Source organism: Polypterus senegalus, chromosome 3 (assembly GCF_016835505.1).
Source record: "Polypterus senegalus isolate Bchr_013 chromosome 3, ASM1683550v1, whole genome shotgun sequence".
Lineage (NCBI taxonomy): Eukaryota > Metazoa > Chordata > Cladistia > Polypteriformes > Polypteridae > Polypterus > Polypterus senegalus.
The window spans coordinates 243815588-243837721 of NC_053156.1; the positions used below are offsets into that span (position 1 = coordinate 243815588).

Consider the following 22134-nt stretch of genomic DNA (forward strand, 5'->3'; position numbering starts at 1 on the left):
TCTGAAGGCAGGTGCCATTTTTACACCACAGTGTCTCCATCACTACACTGGGGCATTGGTATCCACACAGACTACAGGATAAACACCCCTTGCTGGCCTTGCCAACACCTTTTTCAGCAGCAACCCAAGTTTTTCCTGGTTGGTCTCCCTTCCAAATACAGGCTATGCCCGAACATTTGCAGCCTAAATGTAAAGTTTTGTCTCTCTTCTGCTGACAACTAGAAAAAAATCATCAGAGAAATATCACACCTATCATCACTCACATTGTTTCATATGATAAAGAAATAGACAAATCTGAAAAACCATTGGCACTCAAATTATTTCAGTTAGGTAGGAAATGAATATAAACTCACTTGAAATTATAGCCCGATGTTTTCACACAACTTGAAATATGAAGTACACAATGAACCTTCATTTTATATGGGGAAAGAATAACACAAGAGATGCCACAATTTGAATATAGCAGAAAATATTTGAAATATTATTTCTGAACTATATACATTTTATAATACACGTACAGTATATAGAATTATTTCTTCGTCTCAGTCATTTTGGTTATGTTATCCTGGAGTTGCTGCATGTTTTGTTATTGTACTGCTGGAATTTAATGTGATGGCAGAGTACTACTCATGTTAAAGTTTATGGATTGTGGTGGATGGCCAGGGCTCATGACTGGCCGGGACGTCCCTTCTGTATGAACAGACATGGGCTACACAAAGTGCCTCAGACTCCCGCAGGGCTTCATGGGAGTTGGAGTTGGTTACAGCCCTGTTGGGATCTGAGGGTGCAGCCAAGGAGTGCTGCAACAGTTGCTGATCCATCTTGGGCAGGTTTTCTGGCACACCCAGAAGTGGTGCCGGAAATAGGTCAATGAGCACCTGGCGCACTTCCAGGGGTGTTATAAAAGGAGCCAGCAGTCGTTACTCCAGGAGCCAGAGTCGGGAGGAGGGAGACAAAGCTGCTGGGAGGAGTGGAGGAAAGAAGATTTGATTTGTGTTTATTTGTACTTTTGTGTTGTGCTTGTGGGGACTGTGTTGTGTTTGTAGGTATGGGGAAGACGTAGTCCACAGATGAAGAAAATAAGTTTTTTTGTCATGTTAAGTGTGCTTCCGGTGTCAGGTCCGGCACCGATATAGCGCCATTGTCACAGAATATAAACACTAAGAAAAACAAGGTTTTTGATTAACAGTTTAGTTAAGGAAAACATATTAGATAGCTTTCTGGATTCTTTTCATCATTACTTTGACCTTGCTGATCAGTTTTGGTTTTGATGTCTTGTCATTCTGATCTTAGCTTGATCACAGGGTACAATTCTACTTGCTCCTTTATACTACATCAGGAGAGCAGTCTTGAACAGTGTTTCAACTAGTTCTAGTGAATGTGACAGTTTATCTACACTTGTTAAAGAAGAATTCTAGAGCAAATGTTTGCTCCCTTAAGACCGTCTGTAAGTGTTGCAGTTCCAGTCCTAATTGTGAAATAAAGTTTTATTAGCTAAGCAACTCATCTGAATGTTATTGTGCAACACTCAGAGCTTCAGGATATAGTCAGCAAAGTGGTAAAGTGGACTTGGATTGAATCCCAGCATGGCCACTGTCCAGGCACTGTATAGAATTTACCATTTTCCTCATGTCTGTGTGGCTGTTTCTCTATGTGTTCTAGCTTCATCCTACATCCTAAAGATGTTGGTGTTAGTTTAATTGACAGAACCTAAACTGGTTGTGTATGAGAGTGGGTGCGTATGTCATGACAGCTTTCTGCCCAGTGCTGCTGGGAAAGCCTATGCCCTCCAAATTCCCATGTGACCCTGTATAAGAGTATGCAAGAAAAATATAATTGCGTAAATAACTGAATGTCTCCTGGAAAATTTTTAGATTGTGTGAGATATTAATTTCTTTCTAAATGTAACTTAAACCATAAAAATTTTAAGTTTTCAAGAATTTTAGAGAGAGAGAAAGAGAAACTTTTCAATAAATAAATAAATGACACATCAAGTAACAAGTAAGTAGTGGTGTTTTTCATTTTGGTCAAAGATTTAAAATAGCACATATCCCATTTACTTTTATACATATGCATATACTGTAAATGTCCTAGATAAAAATCTATCATCACTAATTAATCAGAGGTTTTATTTCTGGATGATTTGAGTTAAGGTAATGTAATTGGAAGTACTGGCTGACTCTTGCAGTGTCTGCAATTTTGCATTTGTTATTCTTGGCATTTTATTTTAAATGACAGGTGCATCACTAGGAAAGTATATATTTTTAGTTTTCTTTTTTTTCCCTGTCTTCACCAGGGGCCATAACATACTTGAACGACAAAAATGTCTACATTCGTGAATTTTCTGCATGTTTGCACTTTGGGTAAAGTATTACACTCACCAATTCTACGCACCCAAGTTTCTGTTGCACTACTTTCATATGGAAGATGCCAGCAGAGTGGTTTGAGGACCCAGTAGTAGTGGCCAGAAACCTTTGAAGCTTTCCAGGCATAAACGAAGTAAAACATATTTAGAACACAGTCTAGAGCATGTTGCAGGCATTACATGTGTCAACCTTGTAAAACTATTATGACATACTATCACAACAACCATTCCAATTTTTGGTATCTAATGCTCATTAGATTTTTTTTTCCATTTCATGTTGTTATCAGGAGGATAAACTCTTTGGCTGTGGGAAACATGCTCCGGACAAGGGAGCTTTTGCAGAAACTTCTTCAAAAAAAAAACACAGCTATAAAACAATCCCTCATACTGCAATACCTCATGATGACTGAAGCCATTAATAAAAAAGAGCACAGCAACACTGTTGTTTGTCGTGTCCCTTGTTGGTTCTTCTCTTGAATTCTCCTTCAGGCTTCTCTTTTGTATAGCACTGTGGATGGCACCAGAGACCTGCTTTTGAGGATTCCTGAGATTTTGATGGATAAAGAGGATGTTATTGAGTTCTATTGAATGTTGGCTATCTGAATGAATCCCATCACCATTGTATGGCGCTGCCACTGAGCTTCCTGTATCAATGTGAAGTGAACATTTCCCCCCCCTTTCCTAATGCTTGTACTGTGCGTGATTGCAACCAAAGAACAGATCTGGTCCGAAGTCTTTGACTGTTTTATGACAGTGTAAAAATAAAAAAAAACATTGTACTGTAGAATCAATAATCATGTTTAAATGATTTTGATTTTTATAATTTCAGCCCTATGGGAACATTTTAAAGACGTTTTAAGGTAAAAATACTTATAACCTTATCCTTTAGATTACTTAGTGCCATCAACTTGGATGTAAATTGAGTAATGATGGATGACAATTTGGCATTATTACAGCATGTTGGCTTATAAGGATGCCTCTGTTTAAGTACATGTGGATAGGTATTACAGAGGTATTAAAGGAAATATCTGTTGGTATGGTTAAGAAGGATTTAACATGTCATACAGTACCAATAAACAATTTCCAGAAGAATAGGTAGCAAACCTGGCCTGGTCGCTGTGTGTCTGGAATTTGTATGTTGCAAATGGGCTTTTCTCTGGGTAATCAGGTTGTACTTCCAGATGTGAATTATTGTGGCTGTATGCATGATTATACTTTACAAATGGACTTGGTGTCCTTTTCAGACCTGGTTCCTGCTTTCTGCTTGAATTTCTAGCTTCCCACAACCCAAAAACTGTATTAAACAGATTCAGAAAATGAATAGATGGATGATGCACACAATAATCAGATGCAAGTAAAATCATAAACTGTTAGCTAAATGATAGGAGATGTAAAAATAAAAAATAGACTTTTATCTAAATATTGTTACTCACATAATCCAGGGCTATGGACAAAGCCAATGCCCTGAACCAATTTTTAAATAGATATTCCCTCCCACTGCTACCTTTTTCCAATGACAAGTCTCCCCACACCATCTCTATTACATCAACAACTCCTACCACGTCAACTGGAATGGCCATTGACAAGTACAACACAGTAAAGGTTGTCCATAACTGAAGACCAAGTAAGGAGACAATTAAGGAAGCTATGCACAGGAAAAGCTACAACACCTGATGGAGTCAATCATCAAGTTCTTAAGGCCTTGGCTGACCACTTTCACCTGTTCCTAAGGCTTCAGAAAGTGCTGCTGCTATGGAAAATATCCTTTATTGTTCCTGATCCAAAGAAGTGAAAGTAATGACTGCAGGCCAGTGGAACTTATGTCTCACATCATGAAGAATCCTCTTGTGGTTTACCACCTGCAGTTTGTCTCTCGAGCAAAGATTGAAGTAGAGGATGCAATTATCTATCTGCACCACAAGACTACACTTATGAGGTGCATTGACAGGGGATGAGGCAGAGTGTAGGAGTCAGGTGGAGAACTTAGTTTCTTGATGCAGAAGAATTGTGTGCAACTTAATATCAGCAAAACCAAGGACCTGCTTATTCACTTTTGCCACACTAATGGAGCCTCTATGTCAGGTCACTACTTATTGAGTGGATATAGAGGTGGTGCGCCTCTATAAGTATTCTGGTTGTCCACATCAATGACGGGTTGAACTGGTCTCATAACACAAAGGAGCTATATAAGAAAGGGCAGAGCAGGCTCTTTTTTTTCTCAGGAGACTGCATTTATTTAATAAGAATAATGACATCATTCACATCATCATCTACACCTCCATGCTCAGGGTGTTTATATATTCTGTTATGTGCTGGGCTGGAAGCATCAATTCAGGAGAGGTCCACCAATCAACAATCTAATTAAAATGGCACACTCAGTTATATAACACACTCTGGACCCCAGGAGGTAGTAGCAAAGGAGGAATGCTGGCCACTGTGAACAATGCTACACATCTTCTCTCTGATACACTAGCACTGAGTACTCTCAGCCAACAAATTATTCAGCAACAGTGTGTCAAGAAGTACTACCGGGTCTGCATTACACCAACAGCAATACACACGCATAATGTCTCACTGTGACTGTGACTGTCAAATCAGAAGATTTTCTTTCTTTTTTATCTATCTATCATCTGTAGATGAAAGATACAGACAATACTGAAATAAAACATGTGCAGCAAATAAAGTATTCCAACCAACCTTAACATAATCTGTTCTTACCTCTAAGGTCAAGCATACAGTGCTAGAGCATGAGAGGCCAGACCAGCAGCCTTAAAAGCAGTTTTTACCATCCATTGAGATGTATCATGAATCAGGAACTCTCTGACTGCTATTCTATAATACAACTCTTATTTTTTGCATTACTATATTTTGGACTTTGCTGTACATTGTCTTCCAATTTCTATACCATAAGTATATATTCTTTGTATTTAGTCGAAATATTCACTAAATTATGCTTGACCCATGATCCTATGGCCATTCTCATTATAGATTAAAACCCTTCTGGGAAGTAAAAAAAAAGAAAAATAACATATTAAAACAAATGCAAGGTAAAATATTTTAGAATTAAAAAGAGGCAATGCAGTTTCAGTGGATAGTCAACAAATTTAATTTGATTTATTTTATTAAATACAAAAAAATTGAAGAAAACACTAGGTTTTCGAAAACGACACTAGGTGATTACAGCATAATATGAATTTCCAGTATGCAAAGCACAAAAATTACACCTGCATAACAGAAGTTCTATGCCATCTGGAAAATACATTTTAGAAAATAAATGACTTTTCTTGGCAAGATAAAAAAAGAAAAACTCAATTCATTGATAAAAGCATGTCTTTTAGAAAATAAATTGTCATTTACACAATTATTCTCTTTGAAAACTCTGGGATTGCATGCCATTTTGCACCTTTGAACCTCTGAAATTACCCATCCAACTGCTCCCACATGTTGAGAGCAAAGCCTCCGCTCATCACTATAAGCTTTAAAAACAAGAGTGTCTTGTTTTTCAAAAATACAAAAAGTAATTTACTCATTGCTGAGGAGGGATCAATATAATAAACAGGATCCTTTTTAAGAACTTTCAATTAAAAATGTAAGAATGAAATTCTTATTTTACTTACAGTTATTATAGGAATTTATAAAATAGGTCTAATGAAACCAGATGTGTAAAATAAACATTTAATAGACCAACAAAATCATTCCTTGTTGAAGATGCTGGTTTATGGATGCTTGTTTGGTGGTATTTTTAAATAATTACGTAACTTTATATTCTGTTTGCATGGATTAATATTAAAATACTTAGTTGATATTAATAACAACAATACTCTGTAGCATAACAATTCAACTCATTCTCAGTGAAAGTTCTCTTTCTATCTATATACAGTACATTTAAAGTGATAATTCAGACTTGGAAAATTAAATATTTATTTACATTATAATATTATTCATTTTAATTGACTTTTAGGAATAGTATTTCCTAACTGATAACGTTTGCAACCTTCAGTGATTTTGAAAAAACATTACTAGCATACAGAGCTATCTAAATATTTAATACAATACTAAAATCTGCATATAAAGAAGTACTGTAATTGAATCTCTTGAAACGCACAAGGCTTTTTAATCTCTGTGTCTTCCTACTGAATGAAACATTCATGTTTAATTCAAGGTATTGTAGTAGTAAACAAGTGCGCTCCAGTTAACTGTTGACAGATCTTTAGCGCCATCAAGTGGTCAAAAGAACTCCTACGTTAAAGTCTGCAATACTGGGAAATTAAATGCAAAACCTGTTGAAGAACTTCTTCTTTTGGACAGTTAGCATCTATTATTTTACAAATGGAGTCTTCTATTCTCTTGTAGACTTCATCAACCCTTGAAAATAAAACAAAGTATTTCAGGAATATACCTAATTATTATAAACAAATACAGAAAGAAAGAATTGTCTTATAGATAGTAATTCTGATTATCATTATTCTTGTGAGTTTATTTGCTCTTTCATACAGTAAAATACATCTGTTTAAACAAAATAAAACTATTTAAAAAGAAAAGAAGTTACAAGAATATCACTAGAGAACATATTTAAACTGTTTATTAAAATAACATTTTATATTCAAGGGAAGGGTTGTTTTTTGTCTTACACTTAATGTGGCTGGCATACATATAGATCCCACTGATCATGTAATAAAAAATGAGCAAATGGATGGCTATCTTGTAAAAAATAATGCTGTAAAATATATTAATTATGTATTTAGATGTATCCATTTTTCCAAAACAATTTCTTCTAGTACAAGTTCATGAGGTGTATTGCAGCAACAAATAAACCTGAACAACTGGGTGTTGTGAGCTAACAAGTTGTTTTTCCCTTTGACTCTGATTGGATTCCTGACTGCATTTTGTTTGTCTTCCATTTGTTTCCTTTTCAACTCTAGTTTTCTCTGAGAGTTTAAAGACATGCTGCTAATTTAATGGTTGACTAAGTAACTCTGTAAATATACCCCATGATGAACTGGTTTCCTTCTAGGGATGTCTCCTGCTTTCTTGCAACTGACAATACATCCCAATGTCTCAAATGACTGACCAGAAAATGATAGGAAAATTAAAGGTTGAATGGATGACTTTTAGAGGTTAATAATCAAATTACATATATATTTATTGCAATAATCGGTACATTGTTATTAAGAAAATGAAATCTATTATTTTCTCTCCATACTTATGTTACATCTTATTTGAAAAATGTACCTTCTACATTCCAAAATATTTTAAGAGTGAAGAGGCCTTGAAGAAATCTCATGAAAAGTTCAATTTTACTGCAGTTCTATTAAGAACTAGAAGGGGTGCCTGGCACTACCCCCAGCGGGGGCACCAACTCAGTTTAGAAATGAAACATGATCTATGGTGTTTTCCTGTACAAATGGTTAAAATTTGCAAGATTTTGTGGAGATTAGTTAAATGGTACAGATTTCCATACGGTTATCTAATGCTACTTTGGGTGGGTGCACCAATTCAATTTTGAAACAAAACATAACCTATGGTCTTCACTGTACAAATGGAATCTATGCAAAAATTGGAAGATGGTGTGGATTTGCAAATTGCACAAACACACACAAAGGTTTGGTTGGCTGGTTTTACATTCCTTAATGAGGATCTGTTTCATATTTCATGTATTGAGAGGAACAAGCAGTGAAAGATTTATTCAAACAGACATACAAAAGGCATAGATTTATATTCACACTTCAATTTGAATTTATTTTTACCGTGTTTTTCTAGGAAGGTAAGCTTATGGTGTACTTTAAAATAGAGAAACAATAAATACAACATACAGAAAAATTTCTAAATATATTCTTCTCAATACTGAAAACTAAGGTAACATAAAGTAAGAAAAATACACCTTCAGAAAGTCATTTTGCTTGCTACACATATACCAGGGCCAGACCCCTTCCCTTATACCAAGGTCTGGAGATGGACTGCTGAATTCCATCATTTCAGGACGCCTCTTGACAATGTCACAGGGTATGACCATCCAAAGACAGACAGTTGTTAACATCTTTGTGAAATCATAATGGAGAATCATGGAGTGACAGGACATGAGATATGAGACAGTATACAGCAGGTATACTGTAGTATTATCTGCCATATACTGCATCATTAGCTGTGGGTCAGATGAATCCATTTTTCATGAACAATAAACATCAGCATGGTCTGTGCATGCTGGATGCCCGGAATATTAAACGTCTGATGCATTTCTTTATTTGTCTGAGTAGAAAGAGAAAATAAATTTGGACTGGGGAATATTTAAGATGTGTGCCATAACTTTGTATGAAACCTGAAAATATAATTATGACCCTGAGACCAACCAACAACAGAAACAAGGAAAGCATGGTAATTCTCCAACATCAAGCAATTTCAAGATCCAAGCCAGTCCTGGTAAAATTATGCACAATTTTCTTTTGATGTTCAGGGTTCATACTAATATCGATTCATACCTCAAAATGCCCACATAACCAGACAATATCATGCTGATTTCTTTTTTGTGTTGTCTGGCAGTTAGTTGGGGAGGAGTGCTGAAAAAAGCAGTCGACCTTCTGTCTTCTGCATCATGGCAGTACCCTGCGCAGACTGCATGAGTTGCCGCATAAGTTTCAAAATTACCTTTGCTATTTGATTTATCCGCATAACTACATAAATTCTGTTATTGAGGTCTTTTCTTTCCAACTACAAGTGTGAGGTAAGACAAATCCCTCTTTGTCTGTTGCTGATCTTGAAAAGGTGACTCGTGTCTTTATTTCTTTGTGATTTCACTACTGTAACTTGTTTTACAGTGAAGTTGTACAGCAAGCCTTTTCTCCTCTACAACTGACCCAAAAAGCAGCTGGTAGACTTTTCATGGGTACATTTAAGTGTAACCATCTACATCAGCATCCCTTCATTAGCTATCGTTGCATTGCTGTTGATTTTAAGGAGCTACAGTTTGTTTTTAAGTGTTCAAATTGATTAACGCCTTCTATCTCTCCAATGTTTTGCATCTTTAGAAAGTATTCCATCTCACTGGCTTAGGTCCACAGATCAGACACTTTCAGTAGTGACCATGGCTTGATTAGGGCTTAAAGATGAGCAAGCTTTAAAAACAGCCGCAATTAGGCTTTGGATTAATTTATCTGCTCATGTCAGGTCTGCAGCAATAGTGGTCATTATTAAATACAGGTTGACAACACAATCTTTTCTCTTTTGCTTTTGATTATAATTGGTTCCTTTAATAACTTTATCGTGTTTTATGTTTTGTCTTTTATTTAACTTTAATCTGTCTGAAAATGTTGTTCTTTTAAAGTGCAGAACGTTGGGACTACCTATTCACCACATTGTACGAATTTGGGTTTGGCCCAAATATATGTGCATGGATCAAACTACTCTATACCAGTCCTGAAGTCTCTGTTTGTATTACCAACATCATTTCAAACTACTTCAAACAAGAAGTGGTACTTAACAAGGATGCCCCTTATCACTATTGCTGTTTGCAATTGCTTTTGAGCTATTGGCTATTCACATTTAAAATGTATCAGACAAATGTATCAGAGATAAAGGTGATTACCAGAGAAGGACTTGAACAGAAAATATCACTATATGCAGATGATATGGTACTGTAAATGTAAGACCCACGAATTTCCATACCAGCAGTCCTCAATGGACTAGCAGAATTTCAAATGACATGTGGACTGAAAATTAATTTGAATAAAAGTGTGCTTTTTACAGTGAACAAAATATAGCACAAAATATTTGACTGGACACCTTCTCATTTATTTTAGCAGATCAGTTCAAATACCTAGGGGTAAACATCACAAGTAAATATAAAGATCTTTTTCAACAACATTTTGCTATCTGAAAAGAAAAAATTAAATAAGTTGTAAACAGATGGTCTACTCTCCATCACACTTCAGCAGGGAGAATCAATACTGTCAAGATGAACATTCTTCCCAAGGTTCTGTTTCTATTTCAGAGCATCCCTATATACATTAACAAATTATAACCTAATTTACTTGAAATTCAAAACATTCATGCATACAAAGGGCAACTCTACAATGACCTAAAGCAGAAGGGAGCATGGCAACCTAACTTTCAAGTTTTTTACTGGGAGGCAAATACACAAGGTATAAAGGCCTGGACATCGACATAAATCCATGAATATACTCAAGCCTGGTCTGCAATAGAAATAAAATCATGCTCTACTTCTTTGCCCTACTTTGTGCCCCAGTAAATACAAATTATTGTCAATATACTAATAATCCAATTGTCCATCAATCACTCAGAAAATGGAACCAATGTAGGAAGCACTTTAAGACAGAGAAGCTCTTATACGTTGCACATCTACATGAATACCACCTTTTTCTACCCTCTTAAACCTACACAGTAATGTTTGGAAAATGTCTGGGATTAAAATATGATGGACGTTCAAAAAGTTTCCACACTTTTATATTTTCGTTGGAAATGGTGAAGGCTGGAGGAGTAATAATTAGGAATTTAAAAGTTGGTATGATGCTGGAAAAATAGCATTGCAAACAAAGATGTGTAGAAAAGTGATGTAATTTGTTTTTGAAATTGTTATTAGATAGAGTTAAAAAAAGTGTGGAAACTTTTTGAATGTCCTTTATACTTAATTTGTATATATTATAACACTTAATTTGTATATATTATAACACTTAATTTGTATATATTAGTCTTTGCATCTTATGAACTATTATGTTTCAAATTTAACTTCCCACCAACACAATTTTTCCACTATTTTCAAATCTGTAACTTTGCTAAACGAACCCTTCCCAATTTTCCTCATCTCCCAACCATTTCTATTCTAGAGGCAATACTGGTCAGTTTTGAAGACTCAGATAGCAACTCAATAATATATTAAAACATTTTAAAGTCTCTTCCTTTCAAAGATCCTAGGGTACAATGGGGAAAGAATCTTTCTCTTAACAGTTCAGAAATGGAGTGTAAGGCAGCCATGTACAGAATATACTCTAGCTCCGTATGTGCAAAGCATTCAATCATTCAACTTAAAATCTTTTATTGATCACATTTTCTTGTTTAAAATTGTCCAAAATGATTCCAGGCCAAGATTCACTGCACTCTATCTCCAGACTTAGTGGGCCACATGTTTTGGGTACTCTGAACCCACTCTGAACCCATTAACACTCCTGAATGGGCTTAAATTTGAGAAGGACAAATTGATTGTAATTACTTCCATCCATCCATCCATTATCCAACCCGTTATATCCTAACTACAGGGTCACAGGGGTCTGCTGGAGTCAAGTGTTTGTTTTTTTAAATGTTCTTTATAAATAAACTAAATTAATTTACTACAAAAAATAAACCATGTCATCAATATTTAATTAACATGATATCTTCTTTGCCACATTGTAAAAATAACAGAAAGATGGTTACCACTAAAAACAGTGAAACAACTATGAAGGAAAACAGAAAAACATTAAGCTTATTATAATTTTGTAATGGTGCAGCTACAGCCCTGCCAAAAAAAATGTGACCATGGCAGTCTGACGTGGTTGCTAAGGAAATGGGCTTTAAACCTCAGAGCTACCAATTCAATTTCCAACTGTGACATGTGACCTGGAGCAAGTCACTTAACCTGCCTGAGTTCTTACTGTAAAAATGCAACTGTAAGCAATTGTACTATATATATGTGCTTGGTAAATGCCTTTGAATGGTACAGTACTTTCAATAGAATGTCAGTCAGTCATTATCCAACCCACTATATCCTAACACAGGATCACGGCAGTCTGCTGGAGCCAATCCCAGCCAGCACAGGGCGCAAGGCAGGAACAAATCCCAGGCAGGACGTCAGCCCACCACAGGGCACACACCACACATCAAGCACAATTTAGGATCGCCAATGCACCTAACCTGCATGTCTTTGGACTGTGGGAGGAATACCGGAGCACCCAGAGGAAACCCACGCAGACACGGGGAGAACATGCAAACTCCATGCAGGGAGGACCTGGGAAGAGAACCTAGGTCTCCTTACTGTGAGGAAGCGCTGCCACTGCCCCACCGCGCCGCCCTTTAATAGAATGATGCTATACAATATAAAGAGTGCTTGTCATCTCTATTCTCTCACAGTCTGACCAAAAAGAAAATGAGGTAACCAATACACCCATTGATCTTAAAAAGTTTGATATATGTGACAGATTATAACTGTAAGAATTTATACATTAGGGTCTTAAATTATCCTTTACAATATATGAAATAATTAAAAGTTATTTTGAGCACAATTTACAAAGTATATTATACAGTTGAATAAAATTTACATGTTGTGACCTCTGCTTGATCAGTCATAAATTTGCTTGTTTCATTGCTCTAAACAAATGAGAAATCTGACCAGGCTAATTCCATGGAACATTAAAAAAAATAAAAACTCCAAAAAATCTACCTTTAATCATTTGGCTTTTTCATAGATTTTTAAATTGCCCCCTCTAATATATTACATATTATATAATTAATAGATTTGCAATCATTATTACATTCTACTACTCTTTTCTAGCCATCTGATCAAAGTACATCTGATCACAGCAGTCGCCTGTGATATTGGAAGGAATGTGGATACCCCAACCATCAACAAATCTCACTGCATTGAATGATCTAGGACAAAGCTTAAAAACAGTAAGTGTTATGATTTGGTGTTGTATTTTAATTTTTTATGCCATTTTGTTACTCATTTTTGTCTATATCTATATATCCGTTTTTGAACATTCATTTTACCTTTTATGGCACTTTGAAAAAGTAAAAAATATTTAGCATTTTGCATCAACACCATTTTGTCTGACCTTGATTGCCACCATTTTATGCACTTTTGTTGTGGTAGTTGCTATGGCATTACTATGGAAGATGTTCAGGTTCACAATCTCCATGTTTCTGGGGTCAAGTGTATAAAAGTTTGCCCCATACATTTTCTGGTATCTGAGATTTGAAAAAATAGGTTCGGATGTGTTACTGTGGGTGGGTGGTGTGGGTTAATGAATCTTCTTATGGTTTTTAGGTCTTTGACGTTTGGTTTACATTTTAACTCTTGATTACAAATTGGTGAGACTTTTGGTTATGGCTACAACTTTATTTTTCATGTACATTTCACATTCTGATCCTCTTTAATAAAATTCCGTCTGTCTCAGTGTCTAAGTGAGTATAATAAGGAATAACTTAAGCACATTTATGTTTGGTAGAATGCCCAAGTTGGGTGCCAGGCTCTCATTTGGTCTTCAAACCTATGCAGGTTTATTTTCTCCTGTATCTTGCTGGCTGGAATTCTTATTTTTACACCTCCGTGACTATCTTACCAGGGCATCAGATTTATTATTACAGTCATTAGAGACATTAGAGAGAAATTGAATCGATAATTAAGAACTGTACTTTCTCTGATATTTATTTATCTGTAATTTATCTGTGTTGATACTTATTGAATTATTCCTATTAATTCCTTAATACGTATTTATAATTTATTGTTTTATTTTAACTTGCAGTTCTTTCTTTTACATCTTGTCCAGCACTTTGAGCCACATGTTTGTTTTTTTTTATTAAAATGTGCTATAGTAATAAATGTTGAGAAGCATATGATTAGCAATGACTAGATTTAAATACCACCCCAGATACTTTCTGTGTCGAGGGTTGAAAGACATTTTTCTATCAGTTCTCTGTGCTTCTTTTCACATCCCAAAAAGTGTAGGTTTGATTATTTAGCAACTCTAAATTGGCCCAGTAGTGTATGAGTGTAGGTGTATTCATAAGTGTATCCAGTAATTGACTAAGCAGGATCACAAAAAGAATTGATGAATGACTAATCTTAAACTGAAATCCAGACAGGAACTAATGCTGTGGCAAACGCGACACAAACCTTTTACAGTACAAATAAAGTGTACAGTACAAAACAGATTTGAATGTATCATATGCATTAGGGTGGTTCAAGAATTGTTTGTAATTTTACTTTATCTGGGCTTCAATAACACCTCTCAACACCACATTACTATGTTATGTAATCACTAACTATGCTACAATAAGGAAAGGATAAGAAAATGTAGCAGATATCAAGTCCACATAGTTCAATTATAGATTGCAGTCAATAAACAGAAAACAAATAGTTAATAGAATTCATTTAGGATACTAAATATACAATTTGGAAGGGGTCCTTTTGAGATGATATTATCAGGAAGTGTACACATTTTTTTCATTGCAAATAAAGTATATACTGTATCAATGTGCACTTAAATGGGGGCTGGTGATGTATGTAAAACACTCAGAAGCCGATCATATTTCTCAGAAACCTCTGACACACTCAGATTTAGCAATTTAGCAAATGTGTCAAAGGATTGCTTGCTTTATGTCTAATGTTTCTATAAAGGAAATCAACGTAGCAAGAGAAACACAATTTAATCAAATAATCCTGACCAAACTGACCACAAATCATTTGTGGATTTGCATGCATGCATTCTTTGAGCAAGCTGAGGTCTGGCAGAATACACGTACAGTCTTTGGTATGCCCATTATTTACCACAATTCGGAATTCTATATTATAAAAGTCTACTCCTAGGGGAAAAGCAAGTATTGATTACTAGAGCTCATAATGTTCATGAGGAAAACCAGAACTAATAATGGCTTCCAGTATTACTTTCTCAGTTTTCATTCAACAGCTAGCAAAAAGAAAGAAAAAAACATGTTGCTATTCTAAAACCCATCTTTATGCAGAAGTAACACAGTAGCACAGTGGTCCAAAGACCTAGTTTTTAAATTCTGGTTTTTTTATTGAGTTAGAAACTCTATCACTTTTTTCTGATGGAATCAAAATAGATTATAAGATATACATAAACCATCTTTGCAGAACTCCCACTCCAAAGAAGGCTTGCCCAACCATCTAGTCATTTCCCGATTTCACTTAAATCAATTCAATGTCGTGATGAGACAAAATCTACGCTTACAGCATCAACCACAAGGCAGGATTCCACTCTTGGTATGGTGTCAGTCAATCACAGAGCTGCTTCTCTGCCCAAGGCAATAAAGTGACTATTTATGATGTTTTTATCGGGTTGGATAATGGCTGGATGGCTGGCAGCCTTATACCAGCTTGACAAAATAAAACAAAGGTCAACTCCTATCTTATGTGTTGGTACTGTTTGATTTCTGACTAACACATGACAGTCTGTCAAAGATGACAGCACACTTCTTCAGTCTTTGTTAGCACTAAAGTCCTTTCTCATCTTCTATATAAACTGTTCTGTCAATACCAGTCCACACCACCTTGTTTAACTAAGTGCCATCTCAAAGGACACTGATGAAATAATGTATAATGCTAACGTTTTGGGCCTAGTGGGACAAAAATGATGTGTGTTTTAAATTCAGAATGACAGAAGGACTTATGAATTGGATTAACATGTATGGAAAAGGAATAAATGAAGCAAAAGTTTAAGTTAAAAAATACAAAGCATGATAAATGCAATTGTAGAGGTTGCATTTTATTAAAAGTGTATTAAGGGTTACACAATTATCTGAAAATGTTGATCTTCATTATGCTTGTGCAGAAATGTCTGCTCTGTTTTACAGTTATGGTCCTTTGGTGCTAAGAAGAAGACATTAAACATGGTTTATTGCACAATAATTCAGAGTGTGATCCAATACTGCATGGCAGCATAGTACAAGAGCTTAATCTGTGCAATCAAAGTTCAGACTCCTCATCCTCTTGCAAGTAGCTCCAATGGTAATTGGTTTGCAAATTGACCAGAGTCTTTAAAACAGCAACTGACTATTATGCATGTTGAAAGAGTGTCAGTAAACTTTAGCCAGACCTGTCTTAAAAAGGAAATAACAATATCTGCCATTAAATAGGTTTAAAGATCAGTTATTTTAACATGTACGCAATACAGTGCAATTTGTACTTCCACGTACTAATGAACTAGTAACATCTTGCCACTCTCCAGCATCATGACAGATATGATAGGTTGTAAAAGTGCAAAACAAATAGATATAAAGGTCTGTAATAAATGTACTAAAACATTTAAAGTCCATGTTTGTTGCTTTATATATGGATGGTGCATGTGGGTGGGTGTCTCGGCCGGGATGGAGCAAGGTTCTTACCCGGACGTGAGGCTAGTCCTTCATAAACAAGAAAAAGAAGACAAGGATCATCCAGTCATGGCCTCGAGACAAGCATGAGATACCAAAATGAAGATGGTTACATGGGCATCCCTTTCAGGGACAGATTCAGGTTTCTTACCTGGCCAGAAGGCCAATATAATGGTAGAATCAGGGGCAAACCTGTTTGGCCCATTTGTTCCCCCGCTGTTTTAGATGGCAGCATCTCTGGGCTAGGATTCCCACACAGACACCTGCAAGACATGCTAGGTCCTGTAGTCTCAATGGGTAGTTCTGTTGGGTTCTGTGCAGGCCGCCAGGGGGAGCTACCGGGTTAATAATCCCTACTTAGTAGGGCTTCCATTTGACTCAGAAGTTCTTCCAATGGGCACTAATAATACTGCATTTATCTCAGAAACACAAAATACTGGATAATGGTGGATGAGGAAAAGTCAACTAATCTAATGAATAGGGCCCACGATTTACCACGGCAAGAAATGGTAAATGTCGTGGCATGTTTTTTTAAATTCCGCGGTGTACCGCGGTGTGGCAAATGCAGTACCAGAACTCCATAAGACTAATTCGTAACTCAAACAAAATAAATGCAATTTTTCTTATTCTTAATCCTTAATAATAATCAATTATAATTCATAATACTAATCAAATAGGTATATCAAAGCGTTCACATCCGCAGATTTTAATCCACAGATTTGCTTTAGGCAAACGATGCTGAAACATATGTAGGCATAATATTATTCTCAACAAACTATCGAATAATGTTTCTAAAGTTATTGTTTATTTTCTGTTGAAGAAAACGGCACTGTAAGTTCGTAGGTTTTCTTGTGACAGAGAATATCGCAGTGGTGACAACACCGATCAATATTTTGAGAACGAACGTTCCACATCAACAGAAGAGATTGGCAACGCAATGTAAACTTTAGCAAGAACTGCAAAGCGAGGCAGTCTGTCCTCTAAGGAACGCCAAAAAGCAGTGATATCAGCTGGAATTAGTTCACGAGATGCTATGTCCAGATAAGCTTGCCATTCATCTGCTGCAGCCATCATTGTTGGCACTGATTGTGCATGATCAGCAAAATTCTTCGATAAGAGTGGTAGCTGTCATGGATCAAATATTCTCACAGATCTGAATAGGTCTATTGCCGGCTGTTTGGTTCGCACAAAATATTCTTCAAGTTTAGCAGCAGCATTGTGCTTTGCATCTTCACAGCTGCAGGTTGCAATTGGAAATCTGGAAGATTTCAGGCAAGACAGTAAGTCAGACACTTTGTTGTAGACATCGACAGCCATGAATGACTGTGCCTCAAAAGAAGTCAGAGTGTTCATAATTGGCTGGCAGTGCACAGATACAAATTCAAGTTCAGCTCTCAGCTCGTTAAGTTTATCAGTATTTTGCAGCAACGCCAACAGCTTCTTTAACTGGACTGTAGCTCCAATGCGTTCGATTTCAGTAGCAACAAACGAGATATTAATGAGATGATGCAATAGGCTAAAGAAAGAACTTAAAGAAGTAATCAAAACTAATCATACTAATATTAATATGCTTTAAATGATGAGATTTTATTCAGATTTGGTATTTTCCGCGGCAGTTAGGTTAATTCCGGGGTGTGGCGTTTTACCGCTGCAAAACCACAAATTCCGCGGTGTGGCGCTAAATTCCGTGGGCCGCGGTAAATCGTGGGCCCTACTAATGAATTCTGCAGATTCACACTTGTGTTACAGGTGGAAGAGGAAATAACAGGAGCTCACTGAGATCAAGGATCCATCCTGGAATCAAAGTACATTCTGACAACAAGGCAACCTTGTGGTCTAGTGGTAGTGTAAAGGATTGGAATGCATTTTCAAGATAAATTAGAGGTGCCTTAATACAAGTAGTTTAAATTCCAGAGCATATCTGAACTTTGTTTCCAATCAGGTATACCTCTTCATGGCAACACAGAACCTCTCTGTAGGTTTTAGCAGCATATTTTCTCCATGTCACAAAGTTAGAAAAATTACAAGAATGGTTTTAAGAACATGAGAGTGAATTGGACTTAATGGACAGATCAGGTTAACTGGACATGTATTAAAAGGGAGTTGCAACAAGCAATTCTAACCAGACATCCACTATAAGCTAAGTATGAACAGTCTGATAATGACTGGTATCAAAATGGGACAGCCTTCCTGTGACACACTTTTAACATCTACTGAAGTTCATGCCCAAATGAATGAATTCTGCCAGCTTTGAGGGCTAATAGAAGAGCAATTCATCATTAGCTATGTATACCTCAAACATTGGCTGCTTGCTGTACATACAAGCCTGGATATGCAGGGGATTAGTTACTATATATTCATCTTTAAAGAATATTGAAAATTAATTAATGTTTACATGAGAGGTTTAGTTTTTGCCTTTCAAAGGAAATAATGTGTTGTAAATGATTCTTATGCTGCTTCCTTCACACCTCTTACAAAAAGCTGCCTTTTTCTGATAATTCACAACAGGCCTTCCAACTAGACAACTGGCCTGACAAAAGCTGACAATCCCTTGCTAAATTTATATTCCAGTGTACAAAAATTCTTCAAATTTACAACTGAAATTGTATCAGCACCATTTTGTCCTTGAATCTGTATCATAAAGTGAAGCACTGTATCAAGCCAATATGATATTGCAAGACTGAAAAAGCACAAACATTGCTCTCTATATACGCTGTCACACATGTGTGAGTAGGAAGGAGCTGTATGGACCAAGTGAAGGTAATTCCACACCAGGCCAGGGGGTGGAGGGGCATACTAAACCTTCTTCTGTTGTCTCTGCAGTCCAAACATGGGAAAACCTACCTGATTCATCCTGGATGACTTCATTTCCGGTTCCTGCACCCAGAAGAATCTCACCTCTGGTTCTGGCGCCCAGAAGAACGTCACTTCCGGTTCCTCCATGTCACTTCCAATCCTGGCCTTTAAAGACAGCATGTTTTCATTAGACATCAGTTCAGTTGTGGATTCCAACCTATGCACAACAGTGCCATTTTCATACCCTTTTTTGTATCCGGATATTATACTTTTTTGAGAGTGCCAAGTCTGTTTACAGTCATATGAAACAGTTTGGGAACCCCTCTTAATTGCTTGGAATTTCGTTTATTATTGGCTGAGCTTTCAAAGTTTCAACTTTCTTTTAATATATGACATGCCTTGTGGAAACAGTCAGCAGTGACATTAAGTTTATGGGATTAACAGAAAATATGCAATATGCATCATAACAAAATTAGACAGGGGCATAAATGTGGGCACCCCAACAGAGATATTACATCAATACTTAATTGAGCCTACTTTTGCAAATATAACAGCCTCTAGACTCATCCTATAGCCTTTGGTGAGTGTCTGGATTCTGTATGGAGGTATTTTTGACCATTCTTCCATACAAAATCTCTTCAGTTCAGTTCAATTTGATGGCTGCCGAGCATGGACAGTCTGCTGCAAATCATCCCATAGATTTTCGATGATATTCAAGTCAGGGGACTGTGACGGCCATTCCAGAACGTTGTACTTCTCCCTCTGCATGAATCCCTTTGTACATTTTGAACTGTGTTTTGTGTCATTGTCTTATTGTAATATCCAACCCCTGGGTAACTTCAACTTTGTGACTGATGCTTGAAAATTATCCTGAAGAATTTGTTGATATTGTGTTGAATTCATCCAACCCTCAACTTTAACAAGGGCCCCAGTCCCTGAACTAGCCACACAGCCCCACAGCCCCACAGCATGATGGAAATTTGACAGTAGGTAGCAGGTGTTTTTCTTGAAATGCTGTGTTCTCCTTCTGCCATGCAAAGTGCTTTTTGTTATGACCAAATAACTCAATTTTTTTCTCATCAGTCCAAAGCACTTTGTTCCAAAATTAATCTGGCTTGTCTAAATGAGCATTTGCATACAACAAGCGACTCTGTTTGTGGCGTGAGTGCAGAAAGGGCTTCTTTCTCATCACCCTGCCATACAGATGTTCTTTGTGCAAATTGTGCTGAATTGTAGAACGATGTACAGATACACCATCTGCAGCAAGATGTTCTTGCAGGTCTTTGGAGGTGATCTGGGGGTTGTCTGTATCCATTCTCACAATCCTGTGCATATGCCGCTCCTGTGTTTTTCTTGGCCTGACAGATCTGGGTTTAACAGCAACTGTGTCTGTGGCCTTCCATTTCCTGATTACATTCTTTACAGTTGAAACTGACAGTTTAAACCTCTGAGATAGCTTTTTGTAGCCTTCCCCTAAACCATGAGACTGAACAATCTTTGTTTTCAGATCTTTTGAGAGTTGCTTTGAGGATCAGATGCTGTCACTCTTCAGAGGAGAGTCAAAGGGAAGCACAACTGGCAATTAACCACCTTAAATACATTTTCTCATGATTGGACACACCTGTCTATGAAGTTCAAGGCTTAACGAGCTAATCCAACCAATTTGGTGTTGCAAGTAATCAGTATTGAGTAGTTACATGCATTCAAATCAGCAAAATTACAAGGGGACCCACATTTTTGCACAGCCAGTTTTTCACATTTGATTTAATTTCATACAACTAAATACTGCTTCACTAAAAATCTTTGTTCGGAAAACACCCAGTACTCAGATGTTCCTAGAAAATGAAAGACATGCCACTGTTATATTTTTTGTTGAAAGTAGAGTAAATTATTATGCAGGCTGAGAGGGGTTCCCAAACTTTTTCATATGACTGTATTTCACAATGGTGTCGTCAGCAGGATGATGCCCTCCTTGTTGAACTGGAAGTTGAACCTAAAGAAAGACTCGAAACACAAACGAATCCTACAACCAAAGAAGATTGAATCAGGTAGGTTTTCCTGTGTTTGGACTGCAGAGACAACAGAAGAATGTTTGGTGCACCCCGCCACCCCCTGGCCTGGCGTGGAATTACCTTCACTTGGTCCAAACAGCTCATTTCTACTCACACATGTGTGACAACACTGATACCTAACAGCTAGGTTAATCACCAGGTAATTATTAAATGTGAGAACTGCTGAGAAAACATTGCAAATAGCTGGCAGGAAATTTTTGTCTGCATGGGGTTAGGTTTATAAAAGTGGAAAGAAAAAAAATACAGTCATATGTTTCTTCAGTGCATTACGTCCTGGTCACTTGGGGAATTTGGGAAACTGAGAGTCTGTGGCATCATAGACAGCCAAAAAGAGAGGAGTGACCTGCTCTGTGAACATGGAGGTACTGCAAACATGCGGAAATTTTAAAGACTTGACCTAATTCAAGGTAATTAACGATACAACTGACTATTTACTGTTTGCTATATGCGATTAATATTGGTTTTCTGACTAGAAATCACAAAGAAAGAGATTACCAAATTCCAGGAAATCAGGAAGAAATAGCTCAAAAATGTACAAATTCCTTCACAGGAATTTTCTACTTCAAATGACAAAATATTAGGAAAATGTTCTCAGGCCATGGAATGAGCATTCCAGGATAATTGTGAGGTAGACAAAGCGGCAGTATGTAGACCTTTCTACATTAGAAGTGTGCTGGCCCATACTATTACCAAGATGGACTTTGTCATAACAAAAAACTGTTCTTTCTGTCCAGTGCCATATGTACACAGCCTCTCCTGGCAATAAAGGATTCATCCTGCCCTGGATGAAATGCCAGCAGA

General features: G+C 36.7%; 1 protein-coding gene across 3 annotated transcripts in view; it reads right to left on the minus strand.

Moving 5' to 3' along the window:
* Positions 1 to 5459: 5459 nt before the first annotated feature.
* Positions 5460 to 22134, minus strand: part of cmpk2 (cytidine monophosphate (UMP-CMP) kinase 2, mitochondrial) — a 49915-nt gene continuing 33240 nt past the window's right edge. For 2 of the 3 annotated variants that reach the window (XM_039748854.1, XM_039748852.1), the window contains one exon: positions 5460 to 6730. In XM_039748854.1, the coding sequence (XP_039604788.1) occupies positions 6610 to 6730 (121 nt within the window). In that variant the 3' untranslated portion in view covers positions 5460 to 6609. Of the gene's footprint in view, positions 6731 to 19345; positions 19427 to 22134 lie in introns of those variants that run through there. The other variant, XM_039748853.1, reaches the window with a different exon arrangement.